Source organism: Scardinius erythrophthalmus (genome assembly GCF_964197995.2).
Source record: "Scardinius erythrophthalmus genome assembly, chromosome: 2".
NCBI classification, from domain to species: domain Eukaryota; kingdom Metazoa; phylum Chordata; class Actinopteri; order Cypriniformes; family Leuciscidae; genus Scardinius; species Scardinius erythrophthalmus.
This window is the reverse complement of record NC_138222.1, coordinates 37,469,843-37,487,087: the sequence shown is the minus strand read 5'-3', so window position 1 is coordinate 37,487,087 and position 17,245 is coordinate 37,469,843. Positions and strand designations below refer to the sequence as shown.

The 17,245-nt window shown below is 37.4% G+C and overlaps 2 protein-coding genes across 3 annotated transcripts; one reads left to right on the top strand and one right to left on the bottom strand.

The window, feature by feature from the left end:
* The first annotated feature begins 3,946 nt into the window (after window positions 1-3,946).
* psmc3 (proteasome 26S subunit, ATPase 3) lies at window positions 3,947-9,435 on the top strand. 2 transcript variants are annotated; one of them, XM_081358945.1, is made up of 11 exons: window positions 3,947-4,069; window positions 4,621-4,701; window positions 4,790-4,915; window positions 5,023-5,127; window positions 5,965-6,027; window positions 6,148-6,285; window positions 6,379-6,522; window positions 7,004-7,249; window positions 7,338-7,483; window positions 8,579-8,660; window positions 9,039-9,435. In XM_081358945.1, exons 1-11 carry the CDS (start codon window positions 4,028-4,030, stop codon window positions 9,147-9,149), a joined length of 1,284 nt encoding a protein of 427 aa, XP_081215071.1. In that variant the 5' UTR covers window positions 3,947-4,027; the 3' UTR covers window positions 9,150-9,435. The 2 variants fall into 2 exon arrangements, with proteins under 2 accessions (XP_081215071.1, XP_081215072.1); XM_081358946.1 differs by having other exon boundaries at window positions 3,965-4,063.
* A 746-nt stretch (window positions 9,436-10,181) lies between these two features.
* On the bottom strand, window positions 10,182-11,405 carry aplnr2 (apelin receptor 2; the record flags this gene model as incomplete). Its single annotated transcript, XM_081349922.1, has 1 exon — window positions 10,182-11,405. The coding sequence occupies one exon, from the start codon at window positions 11,403-11,405 to the stop codon at window positions 10,182-10,184; it is 1,224 nt and encodes a 407-aa protein (XP_081206048.1).
* Window positions 11,406-17,245: the final 5,840 nt, after the last annotated feature.

Genomic DNA, 17,245 nt, shown 5'->3' with positions numbered 1-17,245 from the left:
CCTCGATGGAACGAATAACTAAACGCATAATAACATGCAATATTGACACATAATGCTGTATATTTCATTTATATGACTTTAAAATGCCAAAACATCACTTACCTGAATGTACACAGTCGTGAGGAAAGCAGAGTAAAAGGCGTCAGCTGGCCAGCGTCGCAGTCAAACTCGCGCCGTAGTCTCTCCACCAATAGGAGGGAAGATGCAGAGCAACCTGAGGTGTGGAACGGCGGATGTTTGCCGCACTTGATTTCATTATTCCTGTGTTTTTCCACGTATAAGCCAAATGTTTACCACAAGTCGGTGTTTCTCACTGTGTGCCATAGCTCAACCACATATGGTCCTCATGTGTTCGTTGTTATCTGGGCCATATACCTCAAAATCAGTTGTGAACCAAGAGAGCATTTCCCGCAGATTTTAAAGTTATGGCAAAACAAATATGGCTACGATTTGGCCCATATCTGTTCAGCCATGCCACATCTAGGCCATATGTGCCTGATAATACCCACATGTGGCCCACATGTAATTGCTATCTGGGTATAGGCTCTTGTCTGTAGGCTCTATAGTTATAGAGCATATTATAAAGAAAAAGCTTAACGTCAATGCAGTAATGACGGTGATATTTAAACTCAGTAGCCTTTAGGCCTACACCTTATTGAACATGCAACGCGCGATTGCACGTTAAGCGTTTTATAATGGTTTTCTGTGGGTGTTGTTCATAATCTGATATAATCTGTTTGCCTCTATAAAGTATGCTTTATTAATAAGGTAGGACTATATTGTGTACTAAATTTGGTGCTTCAATATCACTCTCATTAAGCGTCTTAAATGGGGAAGAACGCTTTATTATGCTGCCGTTGTCTGTTTTAGCAGAATACTGCCATCTAGTGGTAGCAGGTTTTCTCAGACAGCTGTGTGTGGATCTTGCAAGGCGAAACCTGCGGAATGAAAGTCTCAAAATCCAAATGAATCAAATAGGATCGACTCAGAAACGAGTCAATGAATGCACGCGTGTCACCTGATCCACAAATGCACATCTTACTTGTTGCATGCACAAATTCTGGCCCACATTAATACAAAATCGAGGTTTTGTATTAACAAATATGTCTCTATTTGTACAAAATGCTGCACATTCATGTGGTTTTGGATTTTGCACACACAAGTTGTATTGTATTAGTTTAAATGTAGCGACGCACATTTGTGAATTTGTCAAATAGATGGATAGTTGTGCACACATTAATAATTAGCACCAGGCCTATTCATTTGTAGTTGTTTGTGTGTGGGTTGGGAAATGCTTAAAAACCGCGAAAAGAAAGTCTCAAAATCCAAATGAATCAAATGAGATCGACTCAGAAAAGACGTCAATGAATGCACGCGTGTCACCTGATCCACACATGCACATCTTCTGTGTTGCATGTGCAAACTATGATACACTAATACAAAGGAAAACATTTGTATTCACAAAAATGTCTCTATTTGTACAAATTGCTTCACATTCATTCAATTTAGAAATTTGCACACGCAAGTTGAAAGGCATGGATAAAACATTTCTGCAACATGTATCAAGTTCATTGATAAGTGTGCTTACACGTGTTAATCTTTTTGAGACTATAATCATCCCATACTATTGTGAACGCGGCAATCCGCTGCTGTGCGCGCTCTGGTGAGAAGACCAACCAGAAGCTGAGCTCGTGAGGCACACTCCAAAGCTGCTATATTATTAACTTTTAATTATAAATTAAAAGTTAAAGTTCTGGTTTATTATTCTCTCTTACTGTTGATTCAATGACATGACAAATTAAAACTATTCCTGTTTTTCATTGTACGTTTTTATTTTATTTTGTAATTTTTTATTTTTCATTTTTCAAGGAGAAATACAGAAAGCAGGCCTTCAATAATTTCCTAGATCAAAGACACTTGTAAGTTTATCATTGCACGTTTTTCATTGTAAAAAAAACGTTCCGCATATATATATATTAGGTTTAAAGGGGGGCGCGACCAAAAAAGTTTGAGAACCACTGGTTTATAGCATGGTTTATAGTGTCAAATAACGAATAAAAACCATCTCATCCGAGGAAATGGACTCTTGGACATGGATTATCGTGATAATAACTAAAATAATAAACACGTTTGGAGAAATTGTAATTGAAGAGTAGGCCAGTGTCACTTTTATGAAAAGTGCTGAACTTATGACCTGTAGCCATAATAGCCAGCCACTAGGGGGCTCACTTTGACTGAATGTCATGTCATCACTCTCATCACGAAACTCTACAGTTTCTCCAAACGTGTTTATTATTTTAGTAGTAGTTATTATTGTTATATTATATTTATTATTATGAGATGGTTTTAATTCATTATTTGACACTATAAACCATGCTATAAACACACACTGACCACCTCGAGCTTTTATTTTGGCACTTCCGGTTACTGGCATTTTGAATTTGCATTTTAGTTAAATCTTTAGTTTCACCCGAAACATTTAGATTCAACATTTAGATTTAGATTTAGATTTAACATTTAGATTTAACATTTAGATTTAGATTTAGATTTAACATTTAGATTTAACATTTAGATTTAGATTTAACATTTAGATTTAATATTTAGATTTAACATTTAGATTTAGATTTAACATTTAACATTTAGATTTAACATTTAGATTTAGTTTTAATATTTAGATTTAACATTTAGATTTAGATTTAGATTTAACATTTAGATTTAACATTTAGATTTAGATTTAATATTTAGATTTAATATTTAGATTTAGATTTAGATTTAACATTTAGATTTAACATTTAGATAGATTTAATATTTAACATTTAGATTTAGGCTAACATTTAGATTTAGATTTAACATTTAGATTTAGATTTAGATTTAGATTTAACATTTAGATTTAGATTTAGATTTAACATTTAGATTTAACATTTAGATTTAGATTTAGCATTTAGATTTAACATTTAGATTTAACATTTAACATTTAGGTGTAATATTTAATATTTAGATTTATCTATTTAAAATATCTCTAAGTTGACAAAAATTGTTGTAAATGTGGTAAAAAGTGGCCGTCAAAAATTCATACCAGTTTTTTAAACATTGTTTGAAGCTAAATGTGACAAAATGTTGCTGTTATTTTCAGCGTGAGCCACTTTACAAACGGCGCCCCATAGGAGACAAAGCTTTGATGACAGAATTGAAGGTTCTAGCAGGCAGAGGAAAATTATACAAAGTCATAAATTCTTCATTTTCCAGTATACTGCCATCATTTTTAAATAAAAAAACAATACCTCTATCATACCACTTATCCATAAAAAATTATTTAAAATGTTCAAATTATTCTACAGAATTTCTTTGTGGGGAGAAAAATTGTGCACATAACACAATTTACAAGCAAGTAAAACTTGTTGGTGAAATTTGGAGAGAGAAATCGGTAATTTAGAAGGGGTGAAATTACATTTTAAAAGAAACTCTAACCCGTCTAATCTACAAAATATGGCATTGGGGATATAGTACCAAATTGAGCCATTACTACAAAGACATTTTTTTAACCAACTAAATCTAAAAGAGGCAACCAACAATTAAAGATGGTTCTTGTTTTCTTTATTTTATGTGAAAAATTAAGTTGTTGGCGGAGCAATCTATCTTTAGTAAGGCAAATCCCCAGGTACTTGATACAGTCTTTTACATGTGTATGGTGCATCGATGGTTGTTGAGTGTCATAAAGACAGAATAGTTCACACACTTTGATACATTTAAATATAAGCCTGAATCTTCAGAGAAAGAATTAATAATATTGATACACAAGGGAATTTGACTTTGGTCTTTAAGAAATATAGTTGTATCATCAGCTAGTTGAGATATTTTAAATTCTTTACCAAATATAGAAATACCTTCTAAACTGGGATTTTGTAAAATAACTATTGATAACAATTGTCCCAAGCAGTTTTCATCCGCGCCAGGAGGGGGAAGTGACGCTCACTGACGTGATCCACAAAAACACAAACACGCTCCTGAGAAGAAGCAGCATTTCAAGATGTCGTCGCTGAATGACAGATCAGTTTGGGATGAGGTGGAGGTCTGCTTTTATGTTTTCTTTAGGTTCAATTCTATTTTCTAGAACTAGTTAAAGTTGTATATACGTGGAGAAACATGCTGTATGCTGAAAGACGCGTGTTTAAATGATGTTTTGAGCACTGGCATTGTGTCTGATGGTTTTCCGATGGTAGAGCATAGCATGACACAGTGAATTTCATTTCGCTTCATTCCCTTTTTAAGCGTGTGCGTTCATCCCTACGATCATTCAGCGTGATAAATAATGACAGATCGACTCGATTTTAATTCGTTCCAAAATTACAGGAAGATCACAATACACCTTTAGTAAAAGTGTGGTGGTAGCTTGCTAGGATAACATTAGCAGAGATAAGCTAACGGTGTTTTCTTCTGCTCATTAAGTTTGATCAGAAGTTCTCCGAGTATTCCTATTCATTAGAATGATTAGATATCTGACGTTTATGAGGTTAGGGTCTGGAAGACTTAACACAGACAGGCACAGGCAGCCGTGCTAATACATAAAGTATTATTTTTCACACAACCCGTATTCATACATTACCTCGTTGTATTTTACAGGATGGCATCGGCGAGGAAGTTCTTAAGATGTCCACTGAAGAGATTGTTCAGAGGACTCGTCTTTTGGACAGTGAGATTAAGGTACCCTGTAAATCATGTCATCATCATCATCATCATCATCAAAAATGTTTTCAGTGTCTGCATGTCATTATAATGTGTATGATTTCAGATCATGAAGAGTGAGGTTCTGCGTGTCACTCATGAGCTGCAGGCCATGAAAGACAAGATCAAGGAAAACACAGAGAAAATCAAAGTGAACAAGACTCTGCCCTACCTCGTCTCTAACGTCATAGAGGTAAAAAAATATGTGAACGGAGAACGGAGCAGTAGGGAGCTTTTTAAATGCCTTTCTGTATGTGTATGAGATTTAAAGTTTGTATGTGTTGTATGTTTGAATGGAAGCTGCTGGATGTAGATCCTAATGACCAGGAAGAGGATGGGGCCAACATTGATCTGGACTCGCAGAGGAAGGGCAAGTGTGCCGTCATCAAAACCTCCACACGGCAGGTGAGTCAAAGAGAGCTGCGGTCTTGTTTTTCTGTGGCTTAACATCATGCTTTTTTCTTTTCATTTTCCAGTACTTTTGTGTTGGTTTTAGGGTTTAATATCTTTAATGGTTTTAAAATGTATGACATATTTAATAGTGATTCACTGAAATTTCAGAAACCAAAGATATTCATCTGAAATAGAAAATTGTGTCACACTTTAGATTAGGGTCCAATTATCTCTATTAACTACTAAAATTGCTCAACAAACTCCTAATTACTGCTTATTAATAGTTTGTAAGGTAGTTGTTAAGTTTATGTATTGGGTAGGATTAAGGGATGTAGAATATAGTCATGCAGAATGAGGCATTAATATGTGCTTTATAAGTACTAATAAACAGTCAATATGCTAACAATATACATGCTAATAAGCAACTATAGTTCAGATCTTGAGAATTGGACCTAATCGTGTGGTCTGTTCTCAGAGGTGACATTGTCCAAGTTATGTATTTCAGAAATGTTCATATATATCATGCAGTTAGCTAACAATGCATTAATTTAACACTGCATTAATTTAGGGCAGAAACAATGAGCTCATTGAGGTAAAGAATACATGTTAACAAATGTTTTGGATTTATAGAAAAAGTTTGTAAAATTTGATCGGCTGAGATATTGAGAGTCAGCTTGTAGCCAAACTTTACAGTTATTGGTTTAATATGTCACCCGATTACACAACGCCCTGAACATCATACCAAGTTCAGTTACCCAAATTGAATTACCAAAACGTTATTTTTGGTTTTGTCGTTCCTGTAAAAATTCATTTTCTGTTCATGACTAATATTTAGTGCTGTAATTGCAGACCTATTTCCTGCCTGTGATTGGTTTGGTGGATGCTGAGAAACTGAAACCAGGTGATCTTGTGGTAAATGAAAATTAATTTCACTTGACAGATTTGTTCAGGATACTCATTCTTAAATTATGTTGTTTAAAAAGTCTGTTTTGCTTAGAAATGTGTTGAAAGTGCTTCTGGACCTGTTTGCAGGGTGTGAATAAGGACTCCTATCTGATTTTGGAGACTCTACCCACTGAGTATGACTCTAGAGTTAAGGCCATGGAAGTGGATGAGAGGCCTACAGAGCAGTACAGTGACATTGGTGGCCTTGACAAACAGATCCAAGAGGTACTGGCTGATAAATTGCCTCATTCCAGTCACCAGAAGTTGCTCACAATGACAGTTTGGCAGTTGCTGAGCTCACTGCTTTTCTCTTTGCAGCTGGTGGAGGCGATTGTTCTGCCCATGAACCACAAAGAGAAGTTTGAGAATCTGGGCATCCAGCCGCCAAAGGGAGTGCTGATGTATGGACCACCAGGCACAGGAAAGACCTTGCTGGCCAGAGCCTGTGCAGCCCAAACCAAGGTGCAGTGTCTCTGAGCGAGAGAGAACCATCAGTGCTGTGCTGCTTTTATCATGGATAACAAATGGCTATAATGTGGCTTTTTAAAGGGATACTTTAAAATGAAAATTCTCTCATCATATACTCACCCTCAAGTTGTTTCAAACCTGTATGAATTTATTTCTTCTGCTGAACACAAAGGAAGATATTTTGAAAAATGTCAGTAACCAAACAGTTAACTGTTTGACTGTTCAGTTAACTGACTTCCATAGTTGAAAAAAAATAATACTATGGAAGTCAATGGGACCAGTTAACTGTTTGGTTACTGACATTTTTCAAAATATCTTTCTTTCTGTTCAGCAGAAGAAATAAATTCATACAGGTTTAAAACAACTTGAGAGTGAGTATATGATGACAGAATTTTCATTTTAAAGTGAAGTATCCCTTTAACATTCACTACAGTTTTTGTGTCTCACATTTGACCTCACTTTTGTCCTTTCTCAGGCAACGTTTTTGAAGTTGGCTGGCCCTCAGCTGGTGCAGATGTTTATTGGTGATGGTGCCAAACTGGTGCGTGACGCATTTGCTCTCGCCAAGGAGAAAGCTCCCTCCATCATCTTCATCGATGAGTTAGACGCTATTGGCACCAAGCGCTTTGACAGTGAGAAGGCCGGAGACAGAGAGGTGCAGAGGACCATGCTGGAGCTGCTCAATCAGTTAGACGGCTTTCAGCCCAACATGCAAGTGAAGGTACACACACCCTTGTGCCCATATGCTGCTACTCTGTCACAAACATGGGCCTGTCAGCCTTATATTGCAATTTCTTGTTTCCTCCAAGGTGATTGCTGCCACTAACAGGGTGGATATCCTTGACCCGGCTCTGCTGCGTTCAGGCCGTCTGGATCGTAAGATCGAGTTCCCCATGCCCAACGAGGAGGCCCGTGCTCGCATTATGCAGATCCACTCGCGCAAGATGAACGTCTGGTATGGAACATTTGTTCTTTTGCATCTCAGTGTGGTCTTAGGTGTTGTGATGAGAACATATAGATTTTTTATTTTATTTAATAGTTTGAGCTTTTGCTTTAATGCTTTTGCTTTTTAATGGTCATCCACTGATGAGACACTTGTGTAGTGGTAGAGCACACAGTACAGCTGCACGATTCTGGATTCAAACAGAGATCACGATTCTGAACAGACAATTAAATAAAATAACATGTAAATTACTTGAGGTTCTGACAGAATATTACCGGTAATTGCTGCATTCTATTTAATTTAATTAAATGTTTAATTGGAATGAATATTTAAAAAAAACACCTTGTTTCACTGCTGAATGAATCAGTGTTTTTGGACAAATCTCTTGAATATTTGATTCAATGACAAATAATTTTTTTTAAACAGTCACCAACAGTCACTTGTCTGTTGCGTACCTGCACTTCTCAATGTAATCGATACAATCTTATTTGAAGCAACCATGTTACTTTCAAAAGGTGATTTGCTCTACTTTGATCGCTACCTTAGACACCAGTTTTTATATCCAAACTATAAACGTTTATCCCAGTACTTCTGTGATAATTTGAATTATATAATAATATAATATAATCATTTTACAGAAATTATGATACTGTGCGGTTGAAAAGAGTGTTTGTGAAGCTGCTTCATACTTATACATGATAATGGCTCTCTCTGGGTCAGCAGCAGCGCCAACACAGATTTGAATGTTCTGGTGTGATTTTGTCAAAGGCTTAATAGACACAGGTGAATCGTTATCATTTAGGATTAAGATCGCGTGGGTGTTTGAATCGAGATATTTTAACAATTAATCGTGCAGCTCTAGCACACAGTTATTGTGGGCAAGATATGAAGTTGAACCTGCAAAACAAGCTTGGATGAGCTTCCAGAGCTTATTTAATGTTTTATTGCTTTTTTGGGTTTGCATGATAGTCAAATTGTCCATCTGTTAAACTAAAGTGCAACTGTTACGGAAATTTTAATTAGAATTCTAAAAAATGCTAAAATTTGTTCTCTCCAACCATTTATCGCATTATCCCTTAATTATTATATTTTTTTTTTGTGCTGTAGTCCTGATGTGAACTATGAAGAATTGGCACGCTGTACTGATGACTTCAATGGAGCTCAATGTAAAGCTGTGTGTGTTGAGGCTGTAAGTATGATCATTGCAAACTTTAATTAATTTACCTTTACTGTTTATATCTTTTTTTGGTGTGGTGATGTAAGCATTGTGGTTAAGGCCCTGGAATCGGGTGTGATTTTAAGTTTAGATTTCAAAAAGGGGAGACATATGTTTACTAAAAAGTACTCTGGCCTTTCACATGCTTTAATGCAAGATACAACCCATCTGACTATCACTTGTTTTAATGCACAAATAAACCTAAAACAATTTTTTTATTTTGCTTTCAAAACAGAATCTGAATCAAACACTTGAATGCTCTACTTAACTTTTTTTATGGGAATAGTCATTGCTCCTGATTGTTATTACATGATGTTAAATACACATGTATTGTTCAATTTTGTGTGTTAGGGCATGATTGCTTTGCGGCGTGGGGCCACTGAACTTAACCATGAGGACTACATGGAGGGCATTCTGGAGGTGCAGGCGAAGAAGAAGGCCAATCTGCAGTACTATGCTTAATGCAGTGGATGGCTGTGTGTGTGTGTGTGTGTGTGTGTGTCTGTGTGCATCCACATATGTGTGTGCAAGTGTGTGAGTGTGTAAGAGGTCCAACAGCAGGATCAGGCACAGCTGTGAACCTGTGCTGCTAAGATACAGTAATGTTCTGAGTAATTACCTGGTTCTGATATAGACAGATCAGCCAAATTTAGAGTGTACTGCCTCACAGTTATGACTTATGGAATAATTTTCAGTTAACCTTATGTTTGTCTCTCAATTCAGTAAAACACCAAACTTTTTTCCATTATTTGTTTGTGCCTTCTTTCTATGAAATGTTATGTTTCTGCATATCTCCACTGTTATTATTAGAGATTAGGAAAATCAGTAGTGAATGATCCACAGCTTAAGTGCAATTTGTAATTTCAAACACTCCCAATCTGCCTTTGGTCATACAAACAATTAGTCCCACCCAAAACTCATGCCATTGGTTTCACCAATGCTGCTGCATTGAGCCAAGGCTGCTTGAGGTCCTCAGACAAATAGGAAAGATTAGAACCTACACTGGGATTGAAGAAAGTATTTTAACTTTTTTCATATATATAAATATATTTTTTTTTACAAACTTACATTTATACATAAAAAAAATGCCTACTGATCCTAGAAGTCAATGATATGACTAAATAGACTCAACATTTTATTTTTCATGTAAAAATGCATTGCATATAAGGGAAATAACATACTGTAGCTGTTTATAATTCATCAGCGTGCACACACTGCACAAACAGCTTGAGTTGCATCATTATGATGGGAAGTACAGGTGCATTTTATCTAAAACTTGTTAGCTCCTCTGCACTCTGGCATCATGTGAAAACGTTCACTGGATCCTGTCTTATTATCAGTTCCCACATTCTGTTGGCAATTTGTTTTCTTGAGGGGGTGAAGTTCATGCTAAATCTCACAGATGAATGGGTAAAAAAAAAATCTGATTTTTCCAAAGAAATGGTCCAGCTCAGTCCCAGAGTCTGTTTGCTAAATCAATCCGCTCACCTCTCTTCATTGCTCATCTCTACTAACTGTCACTTCATGTGTCCCGGATGGTATTGGTGAACTCTTGCGTTGCTCATTTTTCTCTCTTCCCTTCTGACCTCTGCATTTGACCCATACGCACACGAGCAGACCGCTGCAGTGCTTCCGGAGTGCTGGGTCACAGCAAGCGTACAGCAGAGGGTTCAAACAGCTGTTTATGTAGCCCAGACAGATGGAGTATGGATGGGCCACCACCAACCACTGGTCGAAACTGCAGGAAAAGGGAAGGATGCCCAGTTCCACCATAGCGGAGAGTGTCTTGTTGGTGTGGAAGGGTAGCCAGCAGAGGAAGAAGGCCAGCACAAGGGTGATGATGATGCGGAGGAGCCTGCGTTGGCGCGTATGATCGGGGCGCAGGCCTAGGCTGAAGTGTCGGGAAAGGAGACGCCCCAGCCAGCCGTAGCAGAGCAGAAGCACTACCAGGGGTAACAGAAAGCCAAGAAGAGTTGATTTTAACCCTAAAGCTGCTGACCACATAAGCTCCGCTTGCTCTGAAGCTGCAGGGTCTAGTTCACTTGAGATCAAACTGGAGTAGTCCATGTCACACAAGCAGGAGAACGCATGTTCATCCTGCCTGTCGCCATCAGCCCCCACTTCCAAATCCACCTCCCTAACAGTCCGTAGAAGCAGAGCAGGCAGTGCCAGGATTCCAGCCGTCAGCCACACGGTGCCCACAATCCACTTGGCACGTGTGGCTGACCGTCCCTGCTTTGGTCCATTGCCACGCTGTCGTATGATGACGCAGTAACGCTCCACGCTAAGCCCAGTCAGAGAAAACACACTCGCGTACATGTTCAGTGCCACGATGTAACTGCTCACCTGACACAGAACTTGGCCGAAGGGCCAGTGGTAGCCCAGCGCTGTGTATGTCGCCCACAAAGGCAGGGTCATGACGAAGGCCAGGTCAGCCAATGCTAGACTGGCTATTAAAGACTCGGTCACTGAACGAGAAGATGTGGAGCGGCAAGGAGGAGGATCAGAGGATTGGGAAGATTTGGAGCAGCTGCCAATCCTCCCGCGGCCTCTCACTCGGCGGTCCAGGTACACCCATAGCACTAATCCGTTACCCAGGGAGCCCACGACAAACACCAAGAGGTACACACTCGGAATCAGCACCCAAGTTGGAGACCATTCACTGTAGTCGCATGAGGGAAAGGGAGAGGGTGAAGGGAAGGGCAGAGACCCAGACATCTGAGAGCCACACACTTGCACCTACTGCAGAAAGCAAGTAAATGACATGAGCAGGAAATACACAACTGAGAGTTTCTTCTGAGTTTTTAAGGGATCTAGAGGGGGAGAATGTTTTGCAGTGATAGTTTTCAAGAAACGCAAAACTTTGTGAAATCTTTGCAAAATCAAAAACGCAAAATCTTTCTGAACTGATGATTGGATGACCTTTACCCTTGTTTTCCCCCGGATTCTTGTTTGATCCAAATTTGGAAGTTTCCCACGAATGAGCTGAAAGAGTCAGTGATTCTTCCTTCCTCCTCAATCTTCTTCGATTTCTGTGGGATCACTTATAGACAAAAGAAGAAGAAAAAAGATTATTGGAAACTGCATTAAAAATAGATTACATTGTCAAACCGTAAATAATCATATCACGGTGGCTTATATACACTGCACAGGCGAAAAAAAAAAAAAAGCCACAAACTCTTAACATGTTGCTGGACTGACTTTAGCTTTAATTGTACTGTGCATTCGTTGTGGAATTGTTTCGACATTTATGTAACATCACAACATTTATTTTCATTAAAGGAGAACTCCGGTCAATTTTAACATTGAGCTCATTTTTTTTTGTACATTTGGAGTGCTGTCAATACAGAGAACAACGACAAAAATCGGTGTTGCCTACACCGAGTTATTCTATTTTTAAAATTTGCACCCTGTTGACTTCAATGGGGCAAGTTTTAAACCTGCTTTTAGCCTCTTAACATCCTTGATGTGTCATTACAAGTGCACAGCCAATGTGAGTGATTCCTTCAGAGTGAACACGAGTGAATCTGACTGCAGTAGATGTGAAAGATATGTATTAAAAAAATGATGTTATTTAAGCCAGCGCAAATACCTGTGTTTACATCCTGTTTTCGGTCGAAGTCCACAGTAGTCGATTGCCGAGTTCACGCGCATAGGTTTAGTTACCTATGATCACGCGCGTGAACTCGGCAATCGACTACTTTGGACTTCGACCGAAAACAGGATGTAAACACAGGTATTTGCGCTGGCTTAAATAACATCATTTTTATACATATCTTTCACATCTACTGCAGTCAGATTCACTCGTGTTCACTCTGAAGGAATCACTCACATTTTCTGTGCACTTGTAATGACACATCAAGGATGTTAAGAGGCTAAAAGCAGGTTTAGTACTTGCCCCTTTGAAGTCAACAGGGTGCAAATTTTAAAAATAGATTAACTCAGTGTAGGCAACACCGATTTTTGTCGTTGTTCTCTGTATTGACAGCACTCCAAATGTACAAAAAAATTAGCTCAATGTTAAAATTGACCGGAGTTCTCCTTTAAGAGTTGCATTCATTTCTGACTGAGATTTTATATTGACAATGGAAGAGTCAAACCCCTCTGTAAAGTCTACTCCAACACATCCCAAACACTTTCAATGGTGTTAAAGTCAGGACTCGTGTGTGAAAATGATTCCTCATGCTCCCTGAACCACTCTTTCCAGTGGTTTGACTCTTCAATTATCAAACTGAGTCTTATGCCATTTTCAAGAAACAGCTGAAGACGCATCTTTTTATGTGAACACTTGACCCATTAATATTAACACTTACTATTCTATAAATAATTAAAAAAACAACCTTGCTACATGTACTGTGCTAGACAGCTGGGATTAGTCACAGCACTTGCATATTGCTGCCCTATTGTTGGCTTGATTGCTTAATTTGCTCTACTCATTTGTAAGTCACTTTGGCTAAAAGCATCAGCTCAATGATTAAATATAATATACTGCTATCAATAAATATGGCCATGGGATACATCTTCCAACATAGCTGTTTAAAAAAATGAAAAGCATACTGCATCAGTTAGGGTTAAAGAATAGTTGCCAAACATAATATGCCAGAAACATATTAATCACTGTAATAATTACTAATAATTAATCGTAGACTCTTAAGTATTTGCGGGTTTAAATACAAACAGTGACTTTTTTGACCATGCAGTGTTACACTTTTTGCATTTAACTTTATCTTGTGTACTAATCTATTTATGCTTGAAACAATGTGGCTCATGATAAACTGCTAGTAATGTCTCACTAAATGAACAAACATAAATAAAACAGAATATTTATTAAATTGATCACTATATGGCAAACCTTCTCTTTTGTCTAATATAGAACCTGAAGAATAAATTCCAGATGATGTACATACTACATTTATAGGAAAAGCTGCAATAAAATCTATTTCACAAAAGCAATGCTCAGGTGAAAATCCAACATGAACCAAAGAATTTCATACCTGCTTTTCTTGTCTCTGCTTCTGTTATTAAATGTGCCCAGTTCCCTGTTGCGATTAGTCTCTCTGTTTTCAGATTGTCTTTTTGAAGGAAGAACAAATGTCACTCTGTATCCATGGTTTTCTCTTGATCTCTCTCTCTCTCAACTTTTTCCTCTCCCAGAATTGAATGCTTCCTTCTCTTTCTCACATACAGGGCAAGTGCTCTTTAAAGACCTTCTCCTCTTTGTGTCCATTCCCGTTTCTGTTCTGTCCTCCTCTCTCACAGGACCACCCCGCAGCAGTTTTGTGAGATATCCAAACAGTCCTCCTGCTCTTAAACAGACTAAGCAAACTCAGAACACCTCAGGTTTGAAAGAAGCTTTATATACATGACAATGTCTTTTACCGTAGCAAACAGAAAACCTCTGGTCAATACAGACACAAGGTTGTATTAGCAAATATTATATGCATTCTTACAATTGGTAACCTAAAACACTGGGAGATCAGTAAATCAAAGACATTATGTGTGGCCCATTGTTGTACAGACTGTGTTCATTGAATCAAACTGGAGGGTGATTTTATGCCAAGAGAAGTGAGAGTTAGACCTGTCTATTCGCACATTTGCATATCAGCACATTCCTTAAGAGTTTGAAACACGTAATAGCTACATTACGTAATAGCTACATTACATACAAAAAATCCTACATTTATCAACATATGTACTTCCCTAAAGCTCTAAAGTAACAATTTCTCAACAATTCCTGTTAATTTCAGGGAATACAATCACATGAACTTGCTGTATTTTATAATGTTCTGGCACAGAGAGTGGTTGACAGGTAAATGTAATAAATTTTCCAAGAATATGAGAATAAGAATTTGATTTGGTGGATTTCAGAAAATAAACAATAAACATGCCATAATTAATGTGAAATAAACACAGCAAATTAATGTGAAATACAATGTTAAAATGAATGGAAACAAATCTCATTATCAATCAGTCTCACATAACCTGATATACATTCATGTGAACTGTTCACCTGCCTCTGTTTAACCTATACACTGATTGTGTTGGTTCTACGTGAGCTCAGCTGCATGTCTGAGGGCCTGTTTGAACAGTCTGAGTGTTGTTTAGACACTTCCGAAACTCAGGGATTCCCTAATGTGGGATTTGTGTGTTTTTACATGTTTAGAGTCTCAATAAGAATGAAAAAAAGGGAAAGTCTTTTGTCTTGAAGAAAATCTTGTCAGGTCAACAGGACAGCGATTTATGAGGCAACACAATGAATGACACACTGCAAATATTTAAAAATGCAATGGTGTTTTCTCAAACTAACTGTAATGAATAGGGTTTTTCCGCTTAACCCCAGGTTTTTCAGCGGAAAAATAAGAAAAATGTCAAATGGCAATGGAAAAGGCGATAATTGGAGTGAAGAAGAGACCGTCATTCTCGTACCTTTATAGTTCACTTACACCGCAAATATGCAAATAAGGACTTTAACCCGGGGTTTAGGAATGTGCAGAGTAAAACAGCAGTTTATGAATACCTGTTAACCCTGGGTATAGTATGCAATGTGAAACGTGAAGCAAGATAACCCAGGATTTCATTTACCCGGGGTTTAGAATGACCCAGGGTTAACTATTTCAAGTGTGAAAAGCTCTAAGTGCAGAAGTTGCTCATAGAGACTTTTATTAGCAGTGTTACAGATAAAATGTTCTGTTTGCACCTCCACTTGAACTATAGTGTACCAATTACTCAATAAAACAAAAATCATTGAGCCAATAGGAGGCCCATTTATCTCACGCCCAGTGATTTTAAGTGACAGCCTTGGTTAGCTACTGCATGCCATACACTGTAAAAAATTTGCTGTAGTTTTGCAGCTGTTTGCCAGTAACTTACTGTAGATTTAAATTTATGTTATTTACTGGCAACAGTTTGTTCAAAGTTAAATGAACATTAAACATTAACAAGTCGTTGTCTTTAAAGAATAAAATTATAAAATAACAATCTAATGCAAAGCATTCTGGGAACCAGAAATCTTCATCAACCTTTTTCTGTTTTTTTCCTTCAGATTTTGGTTCCCAGAATGCTTTGCATGAGGATGTTATTTTAGTTTTATTCTGTAAAGATAAAGACTTGTTAATGTTTAATGTTCATTTAATTTTGAACAAATTGTTGCCAGTAAATAACATCAATTTAAATCTACAGTAAGTTACTGGCAAGTAGCTGCCAGTAATACTGTAATTTCTACAGATTTTTCTAACAGTGTAGCCTATGTAGAATACACATTTTCACACTAGCCTTTCAGTGCCAGAAAGACATTCACTGGTTTTCCTCTCTTGCCTCTGATTGATCTCAGCTGTACAAACAGTAAGGGTATAAAGAAGTCATGAGGTCATATGTATGACATGAGTTAAACACACTCTGATCCAAAAGCAGTGGGTCAAACTATAAATTGTCATACCCCATGCAAAACATGTTAGGAAAACAGGATATACTAACAATAATTTAAGAATTATTTAAGAAACGGATCATTACTTGATCCTATCTTTCCTTTTCATTTATTGCAAGCAAAATTGCTATTGAGCGCTTATAGCTAGTAATAAAAATGCACTTTTGCTGAATGGCCAAAAAGCAGGGCATTTCGTGATATATCTGCTTTTGTGTTCCAGGAAAAGGAAAGTGGGAAAAATTATCTGTGGGGGGTGCAACTCATTTGAACAACAAAGGCAGTACAGCAAATTACTGAATAAAGGGACTGAAGACATCCACATCCACAGATTTGAGAGATCCATATTTTTTATTTTACAGTGGATTTGCAAAAATCCTTTACTTTTTTGGCAACAAGAAAGTGAAGGAGACATTAGCACATGTTAGGTCACATGCTATCAAAGCTCCATAATGAGTTCATTTTAGACTAGAAAATATAAAGTTGCCTAGCCTATATCAATTAAATAAAAATTGTAATTGTTGTACATCCAAACATTTTTTTTCTAAGGTTTTTGGTCATTTAATGCACATTTTGTAAAAACAATAACTCAAAGACCAAAAAATCTGTGTGTCATGCATAAATGGCAAAGTCCTTTAAGGGATACCTATTTTCTGTGTAGCTGCACTATTGTTCAGAATTGGTAGGCAGTATAGCCTTTTTGCCTATGTTTTAAGTTGATGTTTGTAAGTTTAATACAAGACAGAGTGGAAAAGCTGTACCTTTTCCAGAAAGTAGGCTACTGATGATGGTGACTGCAGTGCATCAGAAAATGAGGTCGTAGTAAGAAAAGAAGAAGTTGAAGATCAAGGAGGATATAGAAGCAGTGAGGGTGATGGCAGAGATGGAGAATTTAAGTCAGATTGTTGTGGAAGATTTGGGTACATTATCCTATGCCAGTTTGGAAGATGTGATCCACATTACAACCAGAGGGTATGAAAGGGTCATTGCCTATTACACTAACAAGACTCTCAAAAAATGATGACAAAACAGGTCAAAATCGAGTTACATGTGAAAAGTGTGGGCTACACTTGTTGTCTTGTTGATTTTCACTTGTGGTAGAATCATCGATTTGGAATTCCGAGAAAGAAAGAATGTT